Below are 15157 nucleotides of genomic sequence, written 5' to 3' on the forward strand. Positions count from 1 at the left end.
CTGTCTTTTTATTTTCTCCCTTTTCTTTTCCTCACCACCGTGGAGGGTCACTTATGCTTTATTTCAAGCAATCTTTGAGCCACGGGGTGGTGTGAGAATCCTTCTTTGGTTGTTTTTTTTTGGCTCAAAGCTTGCTTCCTGAGGTTTTTCTTGTGATAAGACTCTGAGTGACTTGTCAAGGAGGCAACTGATGGGTGCTAACTGTGTGACAATCGATATCGCTTTGGGAACATTTTGCAAGCCCCTTACCCCAGAGCTGCTTGCTCTGTAGAAGAGCGGAAGAGAGTGCTCAGCAGTGTTCACTGGCGGAAGATCTGGCCTGTGGCCAAACGCTCTAGCTAAGTATGGAAGGCTGGGGGATGATACCATTGTATCTTGGGAAGGCAAGATGCAAGTTGGTGCCTCCCTGCTTCCTCTTATCTGCTGGCAAGGCCAGAAAGATAAGAACAAAGGAGGTTCCTGCTGAGATCCCAGAGCCAGAAGCTGCCACCGCAAGGAGAACTGACTCAACCACCTTGGGTTTGAGCTGCCACTCAAAGGAGAGCTGACTCGACCACTTTGGATTTGAGCTGTCACTCCAAAGATAGCTGACTCAACTACTTTGAAGCATTGAAAAAGGGCCATCATCACCATGGTCATGGTCGTCCTTTGTCGTCAATAGAACAACAATGCCCGACGACCCACCACTACTGAGGATCAAAGACGGAACTACGAACCACGCTGGATCCATGGTGGTGACTATGTCCCTCTTGCTTCCTATAAAGACTCCATGCTTCTTCTTTTCTATCTTTTCTATCGCCCCCCCTTCCCTTCCCCCATTACCCTAATTCATAATAGTGTCCGTTCTCCCCTTCCCCATTTCCCCTGATTAAGATTTGTAATAAACTGGTTGGACCAACATTTGAACCATTGCTTCTTAATCTCACGCCGGGTATATGGATAATAAAAGAACCTCCTCTCCCTCCTATAAATTGGAGCGAGACAAAGCTGATGGTGGAAAATGAAGAAAAGAAGTAGGTGGGCACTTGACCACCCTAAATATCATGGAGCATGCCCAAAGGGACATCAGCTTATATCTATGAGTTCTTAAAAAAGAATGAATATATGTAACAATGTATTGCATATGCATGTCTTGACTGTTAAAACATGGAACCTGAACTCTGACAGGGTGTGCTTGCTGGTCAAATCACATGGTACATATCATGAGGAATACAGAAATGCTGCTTTCTAACAGCACAATGGAGCAGGGAGTTTTCTCCCTGGATTTCGGATGACACTATGAAAACACAAACAGTAGATGAGAAGTGTTGAGATATGAACCTGCACTTGTACATATGTGAATGATCCTAGAATATAACCACAAAAAACACTTGCACAATCTCAAAGTAAACAAAAAGCAATTAAAAAAAAGAAAAAAAAAAAAAAAAAAAAAAAAAAAAAAGAAAAACATAAACAGTGACCTTCCTGTAGCTTTTAACTTCTTCCCCCAAGAGAAGAGACTTTGAATAGGCACCTGGAAAAGTTTCTTACTGATACAGAATGAAACAAATGAGAAATGAGAAGGCATCCTACTGAAGACAACTGACTTATTTATGATTTATACCAGTTTGTCATGGTTTTGTGATTTTTGGCTTTCGGTATTCCACATCATAACATCATGTGGGGCACTGGGACTTTAACTGTTAATGCTCAAGTCCTGGGTACCTGCCCTGAAGAGAAGAAGAACTACATTCCCTACGGGACCTTGCGGTCAGGGAGAGGAGGTTTAATTCCTGGCAAGGTCACTTTAGTTCTCTTTCTCGCCTGCCCTTGGTCGTGGACACTGCTCGCTGCTCACTGCTCCCGTCTCCCTGCTGCTCAATTGGACTGCGCATCTCACCTCAGCGTTGTGGTGAGGCCTATCCACCTTTCGGACATTCTCTCTCTCTCATTATATTTGATTTATTAGCTTCAATTCTGATTATATTGTATTATAGTGTGTTATCTTGCATTCCGATAATATACTTAGTAAATTAGTTTGTTTCTCCTCAGATCGTTGCCGCTGTTTTAATTATTTTGGGGTCTCCTGTTTCCTTTTTTCCGGAGGCGCGGATCTGTGGATCCCTCCGCCCCGCTCGTCACGGAACCAGGCCGAACCAGCCCTTAAACCGTTGACACAGTTCAAAAGAAAGCAAAGCAAAATACAGTTACCTCTACAGCCTGCAGCATAAATATACTTGTAAATGTTTGCTGCTGGGAAAGTTTATCTAACCTCCTCGTCTACATAAATATTTGCTTTGTAAATGATTTGTTTTGAAGTTACATTTCAGACTCAACAGGTTTATATCCACATACAAAGCATTCGCAGCTATTGGCACATCAGTCTCATTCTACACGCAGTGTTGATTCTTCAGCTAGCAAAGCTGCCCCTCCCTTTCCTCACAATTTCAGATGTTGTGTCCATTTTACATGTCAGCACTCTCTGGCTGGTGTTTAACAATGGGCTATTACTATTACCGAAAAAAAAAAAAAATTTCATTGAGGACTTGTTGATTTTTTTTTTTTCAATTTTTTTTTTACTTGTACTTAATGGGGCACTGGCATAGGCTGCCCAGAGAAGCTGTGGATAACCCATCCCTGCAGGTATACAACGTGAGATTGGATAGAACCCCGGGAAATGTGGTTTGGTGGGAGATGCTCCCACTCATGGCAGGAGTGATGAAACTGGATGGGCTTTAAGAACTCTTTCAATCCAAGCCATTCTACAGTTCTGTGCATTCCTAGTCTGCCCTGGTCAGAGAAATGAGAGAGAATACAAAGAACTGGTGAGAACAGATAAATGAAGTGGCATTTGGCCATAACAAAAAACCATGTTAAGTAAAAATAGCAACAAACAAACAAACAAACAAAACATTCAAATGCCGAAGTTTAATACCCTGCAGGTTAGATTCAATCAAAAGCAAAATGCTGTAATAGGGAAAAATCACCACGACAGCAGCAGTTTTAAAAAACCCACCAAAAGTGCTGTTTCAACCATTTTAGCAAAGACTTTGGGTGGATCAGCTTCATAGCAGAAGTTCACACCAGGAGAGCCTTCACAGAATGACAAAACTGTAGCAAAAATGCCATTAGGAAGGGAGGGCACAGATTCTGAGGTGCAGAAGCACTGACATTGTGTGGGAAGAGCCAGGAGGTGACAGCAGCTGAACCCACCGCAGGTCTTAAACCTGCCACTAGGGAGTGATTGGAACAGGACGTGGAGAGACAGAAGACAGTGGCACAGCAGCTTGAGTGGGCAGTTCACACAGAACAGGTGAGCAGAGTCCCCCATATGCTAGAGAGAATCACAGAATCACAGAATCGTAGGGGTTGGAAGGGAGCTCCAGAGATCATTGAGTCCAACCCCCTGCCAAAGCAGTTCCCTACAGCAGGTCACACAAGTAGGTGTCCAGGTGGGTCTTGAATATCTACAGAGAAGGAGACTCCACAACCCCCCTGGGCAGCCTGTTCCAGTGCTCCGTCACCTCACCTAAAGAAGTTCTTGTGCACATTTGTGCAGAACTTCCTCTGCTGCAGTTTCTGGCTGTTTCCCCTTGTCCGGTCTCCACACACTGCTGGAAACAGTCCAGCCTCGCCACTCTGCCCCCCACACCTTAGATATTTATAGACCTGGATCAGGCCCCCTCTCAGTCTTCTTTTCTCAAGGCTGAACAGACCCAGTTCACTCAGCTTTCTTCATAGGAGAGATGCTCCAGGCCCCTCACCATCTTTGTGGCCCTCCGCTGGACTCTTTCCAAGAGATCCCTGTCTGTTTTGTACTGGGGAGCCCAGAACTGGACACAGTGCTCCAGATGAGGCCTTACCAGGGCAGAGTAGAGGGGGAGGATCACCTCCCTCGACCTGCTGGCCACATTCTTTATAAAGCACCCCAGAATGCCATTGGCCTTTTTGGCCCTGAGGGCACACTGCTGTCTCATGGCCAATCTGTTGTCCACCAGGACACCCAGGTCCCTCTCCGCAGAGCTCCTCTCCAGCAGGTCATCCCCCAATCTGTACCGGTGCATGCAATTATTCCTCCCCAGATGCAAGACTCTACACTCGTTTTTTGTTAAACTTCATCATGAGATGTTCATTAGATGATCATCACCCTCAGAGTACAGAGTTGTCACATTCTAAGCGCAGGATTACCACCCTCCAAGGTCAGAGAGTTAGTCCTGGTATCCACCCAAAGAAATGTCACAGTATCTGTCTCTGCCAGGAAGGGTACTGCAACTCTGACTGAATTAGGAGCCACCTATGTAGCTGTCCAGACCTCCAGCTGTCTACAGTGGTAGAGTGCATGAGCCTTTCACTAGCATGGCAGAACAGTAGACAAAATAGCTATGTAAAATGTGAGGAGACAGACTATCTGCTTTGCCTTGTGGCGAGGCTACAGGATGAAATACATAGTTAAAAAGTATAATGGGAGACAAAAAGAAGGAGTAGGGAAACTATGCATGCACAAACAGGTTATTTCAAAGAAAAAAAAAACAACAAAACACTACAAGACCAAAGACAGCCTTTATCCCACCTGAGGAAAAAAAATTGTCAGACTGGAGGCAAGAACACAAAGGAAAGGAGACGATGGAAGCAAGTCTGTACTCAAAGATAAAAAGGAAAATCCTTGCCTGTTCTACCAACCCCCAGGTGCCTCTCTACAACATATATGAGGCACTGGACGTGGAAGGCCCATCTGAGGGTGAGAATAGCTCAGACTAGACAAACCAAACAAGGAAAAGCCTTTCTCAAACATCAAGACCTTGTAATTGAAGAAACAGGTATTAGTCTGTTGAGTTACCTGTAGGGAGGAATTGCCTTCAACTGATGTGTTGAGCAGATCCTCAATCAGATCTCATGCAGAGCATCAGAGGAGAGCTATGGGGCCGGCTCCCTCCCTCAGGCTGGCTGAGGGCAGCTTGGGGCTGCAGGAACTGGTGGATGGTCTGATCACAGGGTTTTATATCTGCAGTTCTCATAAGCTTCTCTTCTCCCCTGCAGATGCACTGCAGCAACTCCAAGCCCTACAGTGGGTGAGGGCATGCTTCAGTCATGCTTCTGCTAAATCTGATGAGAACTGAGGAATTCTGAACTCATTGCATATTTCTGTATTTGCTTAAAAAGAGCGACCAGAAACACAATTCCCTGTAGATTCAGGGTCTTTACTCAAGATCATTATTTTAAAGATTGTTTTCTTTTTTTTAAGGTGTGTACACATAACAAGAAAAAGGTATCAGTTAAGAAGAAAAAAATGAGAAGTGCTAGTTTAACCTATGAAACAATAACCGTCAATATAAGATAAACCAAATATTGGCAGTGTAACTAGGAGGAGGAAAAAAGAAAACTTCGAAAAATATCTGCATACCTCTGACTGTCTTTCCCAGAACAGCACACTCAATGCAAATCAAAATATACTTGCCTTCTTCTAGACCAGTTTGATGCCTTTTGGCCCTGTTCCTACATTTGGAGAGTAAGGGTTCCAGTTAGCTAGAAATGTGGTCTAATTTCAGAAATGATTAATTCCTGTCTTTAAAACCCCTAATGACCCAGGTGTAATGCCATCCTTTCAGTGACTACTCCAAATCTCCATTCCTACAAGAAGACAATGGCTCTGTAGCTGTTGTTTTTTTTTTTTTTACTGCAAAACTTACAACCCCTCCCCCATTGGGGGGGTGAAATTAGATAATCATTACAGTCCTTTTCAACCCAGGCTGTTCTATGATTCTACGATTCTATGACATGCTGGCTTGAATCTTGTTATGTTCTGTGTGCCTGAGAAGTACTAGCTGAAGGAAAAAACAATATGCTGATGGGCTCATTTTCTGCAATGAGGAAATATAATCTACTACTATAATCTACTAAAATAGACACATTACTTTTAGCAGTCTTCCCGGCAGTTAATGAGCTACCCTGAATACTACTGTATTGCAAAGGCAGAGTTTATGTTGGTGCTGTCATAGAGATTGGCTGTGTGGCCATTGAAGCACTTCTGATTTACTAATGATGATTCCAAGGAAAATTAAAACAGAAAGAGGTAAAGACGTTCAAGATTACCAAGTCCAACCGTCAATCTGAACTGATCGGTCTCATCACTAAGCCACGACCCTCAGTGCCCACATCCACACATTCCTTAGACACCTCCAGGGAGGGGATTCTTTCACTGCCCTGGGCAGCCCATCCCAATACTTGACTCCTTGAAGGAAATCTCACAATCAGTGCTGAACAAAATGCAATACCATCTCAGTTTGATGTACTCCAGAGTGAAATCATGCACTGCAGAAAGCAGCACTATCTAATTATTTTTCACTTTAGCACTGATCAGTTTTTCTGAGTATTCCTTGCTGGCCACCAAGTTTGCATTTCATTCAAGTTGCAGAATAACAAGATGTATTTAGTAATTATCTAACTATAATAACCAACTGCTAAATCTTTCAAGAGCAGACAAAATAATGAATATGTATGTATTCCAAAACTAAAATGTACAAAGCAATACAATTTTACTAATAATGAGCTTTGCTTTACTGCAAAATGTCATGAGATTGTATCAGGTGACCTGCATCAGTTAAACACTGAAGTGTTTGATTTACTGCTTTGGTCTGGTCATGAAACAAATTCTCTACAAAGAAAAATCCGCTCTGCTTTGCTTCTGAGACGCTGGAGCTCCCACATAGTTATCACCGTAATTGTCATCCCCAGCCAGATTAGTGGCAGTGAAGACTTTAGTGTCATCTCCAGACTATTGCAGAAGCTATATATTTGAATCAACTGCTGCTAGCTCTAGCAAAGCTTCATCTGACAAGGCAGAAGACCTAAAATATTAAGTACCGTAATTCAATAAATTTTGCTTTCCAAGAGAAAACACTACCCTTTCAAGCAGTAGGATGATTTTTATTCTGAAGAACTTCCTACTACTGCCATACATTAGCTGAACCATTGATTAGCATATGCAGGAGTTTTGGCACCATCTATTCCTATCAGATTTTCCATTTATAACATGGGAAGATCACATGATTCATTCTCAGCAGGGAGCACAGAACTGCCACTGCTTGCTTCAAGGGACCCGTCACTACTCTGCCTTTTGATCCAGGACACAAGACTGACAATCATTAATATCTCTAACTTTCAGCTCATGAGCCGCTTATATCTACAGGAGAGGGAAACAGCAATTTCGTGTACTGGAGCATAGAGGCCAGGCAAGTCCATGTGTACATGGCACAACACTTGCAGCACAAAATAACATTACATAAAGAATCAGAAGAACTACTTTTGTACTAGGGATCATACATCCTCAAGATCAGCCATTACTGCATGGGTTATTTGGAACAATCCGGTATTTCCATTCAGGGACTTAAGTCTAGGAATCAAGATTTCTGCCAGAGGTAGAGAGTGGAAGCAAAAAAAAAGGTACAAAGCACTAAAACAAAATTTAACATTACCCTCCTGAAGTTAGATGGTGCTGATTACTGACTAAAGAAGTACCTCTTGATAAACCAATCCCCTTATCCCACATATATTCAAGTCCTGTCTACACTTACACTTGCAAATGTGTCTCCCATCCACATAATGAATTTCCATCATTTTTTTTTCTTTTTTCTTTTTTCTTTTTTCTTTTTTTTTTTTTCTTTTTTCTTTTTTCTTTTTTATCTGCACTGGTCCCATATGAAAGAAGAGGAAGGAGAGAGAGAGAGGAGAGATTCATGTCCATACTACTTATCTTCTGCACAGCAGAAATCTTCACAAAGCTATACAGTTGTAAGGGATGTTTAAAGGTCATCTAGTCCAACTCCCCTGCAATGAACAGGGGCATCCACAGCAAGATCAGATTGCCCAGGGCCTGATCCAGTCTCACCTTGAAAGTTTCAGGGGTGGGGCATCCACCATGTCCCTGGGCAACCTGTTCCAGTGCCTCACCAACTTCACTGTAAACAACTTTTCCTTATATCTAATAAAAAACTACCCTCTTTAAGCTTGAAATCATTTCCTCTTGTTCTGTCACCACAGACCCTGCTAAAGAGTCTGTCCCTTCCCTCCTGGAGCTCCCCTTTAGATATTGAAAGGCTGCTATCAGGCCACCTTGGAGCCTTCTCTTCTTTAGGCTGAACACTCTTTCAGCTTGTCCTTGTAGGAGAGGTGTTCCATCCCTTGAATCATTTTTGCGGCCTTATTCTGGGTGTGCTTCAACAGGTCTGTGTCTCCTGTACCGAGGACTCCACATCTGGATGCAGTACTCCAGGTGAGGCCTCACCAGCACAGTGCAAGACTTTGCACTTGGATTTGTTGAACCTCATGAGGTTCACCTGGGCTGACTTATCAAGCCTATCTATGTCTCTCCGGATAGCATGCCATACCTCTGGTGTGCTGACCACAGTCCACAGAATGATATACCAAGTTGAAAATTACAACATCACATGAAACCCCACAGGCAGCATTCATTTCAGAATGTATTTATCCCATCAGTACTGGATTTTGTTACTCGGATGTGCAGATTTTTTTCACTCATCAGCTTTTTCCACTGGTATCACTCTGTACATAAATGTTATGTAGTAGCATAAAAGTCACAGATGTAGAATAGCTGCAGTAAGAATTCTCCAATGTTATGCTTCTGGCAGCTGCTAGCATAGTGTATCTGCAGCAAAACAAGGAGACGTTACAACCTTTAGAAAGCTTAGTAGTTTTACCTTCCAGGATGGCGATGCAACATGCCAAGCAGGTAACCACAGAACACCTAATCTGTACTTCAAGTCCTAAAACCGATTTTCCTAAAAACTGTAACTCTAAAAAAGTAACATGGGCTAGAGATAAGCTTTGTAACATGGGCTAGAGATAAGCTTTGTTTATGACTACATTCTGCTCTAAAGCATTCCCTCTGAGCCAGCTGAGGGAATGTTTGTTCTTCAGCAAAGTTACAAACGGGTTGAATTTGAAGAGAACTATTATTTCTTTAAGAGGGCTTGAGGAAAGTGGTCAATTTTTTGCTTGCCAGGTGAGTTGCCCAGAATCTACTTCTTGTCGGTAATCACAGCTTGACAAGAGTAATTAACAAAATGTCAATTTCCTAAGGCATAACAAATAGAACTTTCATGTACCTCTACTTCCACAGAGTAAAACTTAGGTTACCTTGTAGCTGCAAAACCTTCCACACAAAGTGAATTTAATCCTTAGGGGAAGTTGTTAAAAGTCCTGCACGAAGAAAGCATGTTTTCAAGCAAAGGAGCAGAAGTTCTCTGAAATCCTTTCAGTCAAAGCCCATTAAAATGCTGAGGCAGACTCTTGACTGCCAACTGAGTTAGACAACTCTGCAAGCAATCCAAAGCTTTATTTTACAGCAGCCCTAGACTGCACTCGCAGAAAGAGGCTAGAGATGCTAAACAGAGATACGGCAGGCTAGATTGTTCCAAAAGAGAAATACCATACATATTGTCATGGTGTAGGCAGCCAACTGGGCCAAGGAATGCTTTCTGAGGAAGGGTGAATAGCTGTAGTTCTCTGCCCAAAAAAGAATGATTTAAACTGAAATGATGAATCCCTAATCTGGACAGAGGGAAAAAAAGTCTGGGAGAGGAGTCCAAAGTAGGAAAGAACTTGATATCTTGCTAGGACAAAGAGTCTTAGAATGATAGAATGGCTTAGGTTGCAGGGGACCTTAAAGATAATCTAGTTCGCTTTGAGAAGAGAAAGCTCCAGGGAGACCTCATTGCAGCCTTCTAGTACTTGTAAGCGAGCGATTATAAGTGAGCTTATGATCAAGAGGGGGACCAATTTTTTATACAGTCTGATAGTGACAAGACAAGGGGGAGTGGCTTTAAATGAAAGGAGGAGAGATTTAGGTTAGTTGTTAGGAAGAAATGTTTTACTCAGAGGATGATGAGGCACTGGAACACGTTGCGCACAGAGGTGGTGAATGCCCAATCTGTGGAGGCATTGAAAGCCAGGTTGGATGGAATCCTGGTCAGCCCAATCTAGAGGTTGGCAACCCTGAGGGGTCAAAAGAGCAAAAAGGAGCCAATGCTGTCACTCTAGAAGGACATGGAGATAGGAGTCCTAGACAATGGTCAATAACGAGAAATTATGAAAGGACTTAAAAGACAGACAATATAGTGCACTATTTTCCTCTCCCTTCCTCAAAAGGCAGCTAGCTCTACCTTAGAGGTACTTGAGATGCAGACTGTATTTCTCTGTTTACTGTATTGTACCTCAACAATTTTGTTGGATTTTTTTCCAGATTCCATTTATATTTCTGGTCCCTTCAGCATCCTGTGGCACTCAGTTCCAGAGTTGAGCCCTGTGCAACATGGAGCAGTCTGGTCAGGGACTGCATAGTGTGCTTGTTTGAGGGAGCAGGCTTCAACAAAACAGGCCATAGCTCTAAAAGTCATAGAATCATAGAATCACAAAGTTGGAAATGACCTATAAGATCATCTAGTCCAACCGTCTCCTCATCACCACTGCCACCGCTAGCACTAAACCACGTCACGCAGCACGTCATCCAGACGCCTCTTGAACACTGCCAGGGACGGCGATTCCACCACCTCCCTGGGCAGCCATTCCAGTGCCTGACCAATCTCTGAAAGAAAAAGTTCTTCCTTATGTCTAATCTAAACCTCCTCTGATACAACTTGCAGCCATTACCCCGTGTCCTGCTTGTTGCCTGGGAGAAGAGGCCAAATCCCTCTTCACCACAACCTCCCTTCAGGAAGTTGCAGAGTGCAGAGAGGTCTCCCCTGAGCCTCCTTTTCTCCAAACTGAACAATGCCAGCTCCCTCATCCGCTCCTCATAAGACTTGTGCTCCAGACCCCTCACCAGTTTTGTTGCCCTTCTCCGCACACGCTCCAGGACCTCAACATCTTTCCTGCAGAGAGGGGCCCAAAACTGAACACAGTACTCAAGGTGCGGCCTCACCAGTGCTGAGTACAGGGGATGATCACCTCCCTGCTCCTGCTGGCCACACTATTTCTAATGCAGGCCAGGATGCCATTGGCCCTCTTGGCCACCTGGGCACACTGTCAGCTCATGTTCAGCCGAGCATCAACCAACACCCCCAGGTCCTTCTCTTCTTCACACTCATCCAGCCACTCATCCCCAAGCCTATAACGCTGCATGGGGTTGTTGTGCCCAAAGTGCAGGACCCGACACTTCACCTTGTTGAACCTCATCCCATTCACCTCAGCCCAGCGGTCCAGCCTATCTAAATCCCTCTGAAGGGCCTCCCTACCCTCAGGCAGATCAACACCACCTCCCAGCTTGTTGTCATCTGCAAACTTACTGAGGGTGCACTCATCTAGGTCATCAATAAAGATATTAAACAAGATGGGCTGCAGTACTGACCCCTGGGGGACACCACTTGAAATGGGTTGCCAGCCGGCCTTCTCTCCATTCACCACGACCTGCTGGGCACAGCCCTCAGCCAGTTCCTTACCCAAAGAAGGGTAGGCCTGACCAGGCCACAGGCAGCCAGTTTCCCCAGAAGAAGCCCGTGAGAGACCATGTCAAAGGCTCTGCTGAAGTCTAGGTAGACTGCATCAACAGCCCTTCCCTCATCTACCAGACTGGTCACCCAGCCATAGAAGGAGATGAGGTTGGTCAAACACGACCTGCCTTTCACAAACCCCTGCTGGCTGGGCCTGATCCCCTGGACATCGCACACATGCTGTGCAATCTCATCCAAGATGATTTACTCCATAACTTTCCCTGGTACCGAGGTCAGGCTAACAGGCCTATAGTTCCCCGGATCCTCCTTATGGCCCTTCTTGAAGATGGGAGTCACATCAACAAGCCTCCAATCCTCTGGAATCTCACCAGTTAACCAGGAACGCTAATAGATGGCCGAGAGGGGCTAAGCAATCACCCTCGCCAGCTCCCTCAGCACCCGAGGGTGCAGCCCATCCGGTCCCATGGACTTGTGACAGTCCAGATGGAGGAGGAGCTCTCTGACTGTCTCCACCAGAATTGCTGGGGGCATATTCTGAGCAGCGTTCCAGACTTTCAGATCAGGGTATAAAAAGCCCAGAGGATAACTGGCCTGGCTATTAAAGGCAGATGTACAGAAGTCACTGAGGACCTCAGCCTTCTCCTTGTCCTCAGTGACCACATTCCCTGCTGCATCAAGTATAAGATGAGCATTATCTTTGGTTCTTCTTTTGCCGTTGATATATTTATAAAAGGATTTTTTATTGTCTTTTATTGCAGAGGCCAACCTGAGTTCAAGTTGGGCTTTTGCCTTCCTAACTTCCTCCCTGCATACCTTAGCTACTTCTTTGTGATCTCCCCAAGTAGCCTGCCCCTTCTTCCAGAGGACGTAGACTCTCTTTTTCTCCCTGAGTCTCAACAGTAATTCCCGGCTCATCCAAACCAGTCGTCTTCCCTACGGCTCGCTTTACGGCACTCAGGACCACTTGTTCTTGTGCCTTTAAGATTTCGGTCTTGAGGAGCATCCAGGCTTCCTGGGCCCCTTTACCCTTGAGAAGCGACTCCCAAGGGACCCGTGCTACAAGCACCCTGAACAGATCAAAGTCCGCCCTCTGGAAGTTCAAGAAGGTAGTTTTGCTAGTCACTCTTTTGACATCCCCAAGAATGGAGAATTCTACAAATCTGTGGTCACTCTGCCCAAGACAGTCCCCAACCTTCACTTCTCCCACCAGTCCTTCTCTGTTAGCAAAGACCAGGTCCAGCAGGGCACCGCTCCTGGTTGGCTCTCCTACCAGTGTAAGGAAGCAATCTTCCACGTAGTCTAGAAACCTCCTGCTTCCTCTGCGCTATATTATATTTCCAACATATATCAGGGAAGTTGAAGTCTCCCATCAGAACAAGCGCTGGCGATCACATGACTTCCCCGAGCTGCTCATAGAATGCCTCATCCAACTCTTCATCCTGAGTAGGCGGTCTGTAACAGATCCCCACCAAGATGCTGCCCTTACAGGCCTTCCCCCTGATCCTTACCCATAGACACTCCGCTCTATCATTCCCAACCCCAAGGTCTTCAACCTCAAAACAGTCTTTCCTCATCCATCCCTTCTTTCCTTGTCCATCCCTTCTGAAGAGCTTCTAGCCATCTATCTCAGCACTCCAGTCATGGGAGTGGTCCCACCATGTTTCGGAAATAGCAACAAGGTCATAATTAGCCTGACTCACAATCATTTCCAACTCTTCCTGCTTGTTGCTCATGCTGCGTGCATTAGTATAGACACATTTCAGACGAGTCATCTGCCTCTCCCCCTGCTCAAGCATCATTCCTCTCTTGAGAGGCCTGTTTAGTTCCCTTCCCCCTTAATAGCTAGTTTAAAGCTCTTTCAATAAGCCCCGCTAGTTCCTGCGCTAGTATTCGCTGCCCCTTCGAGATAGGTGGGTTCCACGGACAGACAACAGGCCAGGGGCCGAGTAAACTTCCCCATGATCAAAGAACCCGAAGTTTCTGGCTCAACACCAGCCTCCAAGCCAATCATTCATCGCTTGTGCTTTCCGATCCGGCTCAGAGTCCCTCACTGCCCCTGAACGTATAGAGCAGAAGATCACTTGAGCTCCCGCTCCTTGGATTAAACGCCCTAAACCCCTGAAATCTTTTTTCATCATGCATAGGCTTGTCTGAGCAATTTCATTACTGCCCACCTGAACTACGAGTAGGGGAAAGTAGTCAGATGACCTAACCAGCTTTGGGAGTTGCCTGGTTATGTCCCTGACCCAAACCCCAGGAAGGCAGCACACTTCCCGATGGTCTGGGTCAGGTCTGCATATGGGGCCCTCCATTTCTCTGAGAAGGGAGTCACTCACCACGACCATCCTTCTTTCTTTCCTGTCAGAGGCAGGCTCAAGGTGTGGGGGTGACTGCCTCGCCCTAGGCTTTCTTCTAGACAGATCCTCCATCACCTCTCCAGTCACCTCCCCTTCAACTTCCAGCATCTGGAACCTGTTACTTAGAGGGAGTTGTGGAAGCAGGCTAGGCAGGCAGGGGTGTCTTTTGTGACACCGCGTCAGGACTCTTTTCCAACCTACCTCATCAGTGAGGTCTGTCTGACTGTGACAGGGTAGGGGGTCCACCACCTGTCTGGGGTTTTTTTCCTGGAGCCCCTCCCTCTGTAAGCCAGTGAGTCACTCCACCAGTCGATCTTCTGCTCGCACTCCCTGATGGTCCTAATTTTCTTGACCTCATCCTTGAGCTCCACCAGGCTGAGCAGCTCGTCCACCTGCTCACACCTCACACAGGTGAAGTCCCTGCCACTCTCCGTGGCCAGAAGTAGGCTCAGGCACTCCCTACAGCCAGAGGCCTGAACAGCAACATTTCTCAGTAAGCTTTCTGTCTGGGTTGCCACGGTCTTCTTAGAATAAGCCCACTGTCTAGTGGAGACCATGTTTCAGCCTGTGGTCTCAGAGACTGCCAAGAAAAGCAAGGAGGGACCAGAGCTTACAATTCTCACCACTGGACCCACCTCCCACATGCACATATGTGCATCCTATGGGAAGCGTGGGCTGTGCTTGCTCACTGAACCTCCCCTTTCTCAATGAACAGAAACAATGATTTCTCATCTGATGTGTCTCGTGTTGGGAAGCTCCCTCTCAGGAGCTATTTAAGGCTTATTATCAGGTGCAAAGGTGAGGGTGGGTGTTTAAACCATGCTGCTAATGTGCCAGATCCATTCCTGGTGACTCAGGAGCCCACCCACAAGCTGCCAGCTCCCAGCACAACCGCAGTGCTGATGCTAGCCTCAAAAAAGCCTTAAAAAAGCTTTAAAAAGAGCTTTTTGATTGGCATTTTTTTACTCCATATCCCTTGCCAGCGCAGACTTATCTGCTCAAAAGCTAGTCTCCGCAGCAAAAAAGTCCCTCTAGCAATCCCTAGCAAAGTAAGTCATTGTCCTACAAATGAAGTTATCTTACAGGTTACCTGGCTATAAACACTGTGCTCTCACACTGATAACTAAAGGTTAAAGGACTGTGAAAGCGGAGAACACATACAATGCTTGAGTTTATTTTAAAAACAACCAACAAGTGACCAAATGTTCTGAGCAAAAGATTGTATCTTTATGTAATCTTACCAGATACACTTCGGAAATAGTTAACTATGTACAATTATACTAAGCACACACATACACACACACACACAAAAAACAACAAAAAGAAACAAATGCAAAAAACAAGCAAAAAATTCTT

The 15157-nt window shown here is 45.3% G+C and overlaps 1 protein-coding gene across 3 annotated transcripts in view; it reads right to left on the reverse strand.

The window, feature by feature from the left end:
• Nucleotides 1–4882: 4882 nt before the first annotated feature.
• Nucleotides 4883–15157, reverse strand: part of TPK1 (thiamin pyrophosphokinase 1) — a 187107-nt gene continuing 176832 nt past the window's right edge. Inside the window, exon 7 of one of the 3 annotated variants that reach the window (XM_042834304.1) lies at nt 4883–5039. In XM_042834304.1, coding sequence (XP_042690238.1) covers nt 4966–5039 — 74 coding nt within the window. In that variant the 3' untranslated portion in view covers nt 4883–4965. Of the gene's footprint in view, nt 5040–8587; nt 8642–15157 lie in introns of those variants that run through there. The other 2 variants (XM_042834299.1, XM_042834301.1) reach the window with 2 other exon arrangements.

The sequence above is a fragment of the Centrocercus urophasianus genome, unplaced genomic scaffold (genome assembly GCF_019232065.1).
Source record: "Centrocercus urophasianus isolate 14NV4802_14NV808 unplaced genomic scaffold, USGS_Curo_1.0 seq_45, whole genome shotgun sequence".
In the NCBI taxonomy this organism is placed as follows: domain Eukaryota; kingdom Metazoa; phylum Chordata; class Aves; order Galliformes; family Phasianidae; genus Centrocercus; species Centrocercus urophasianus.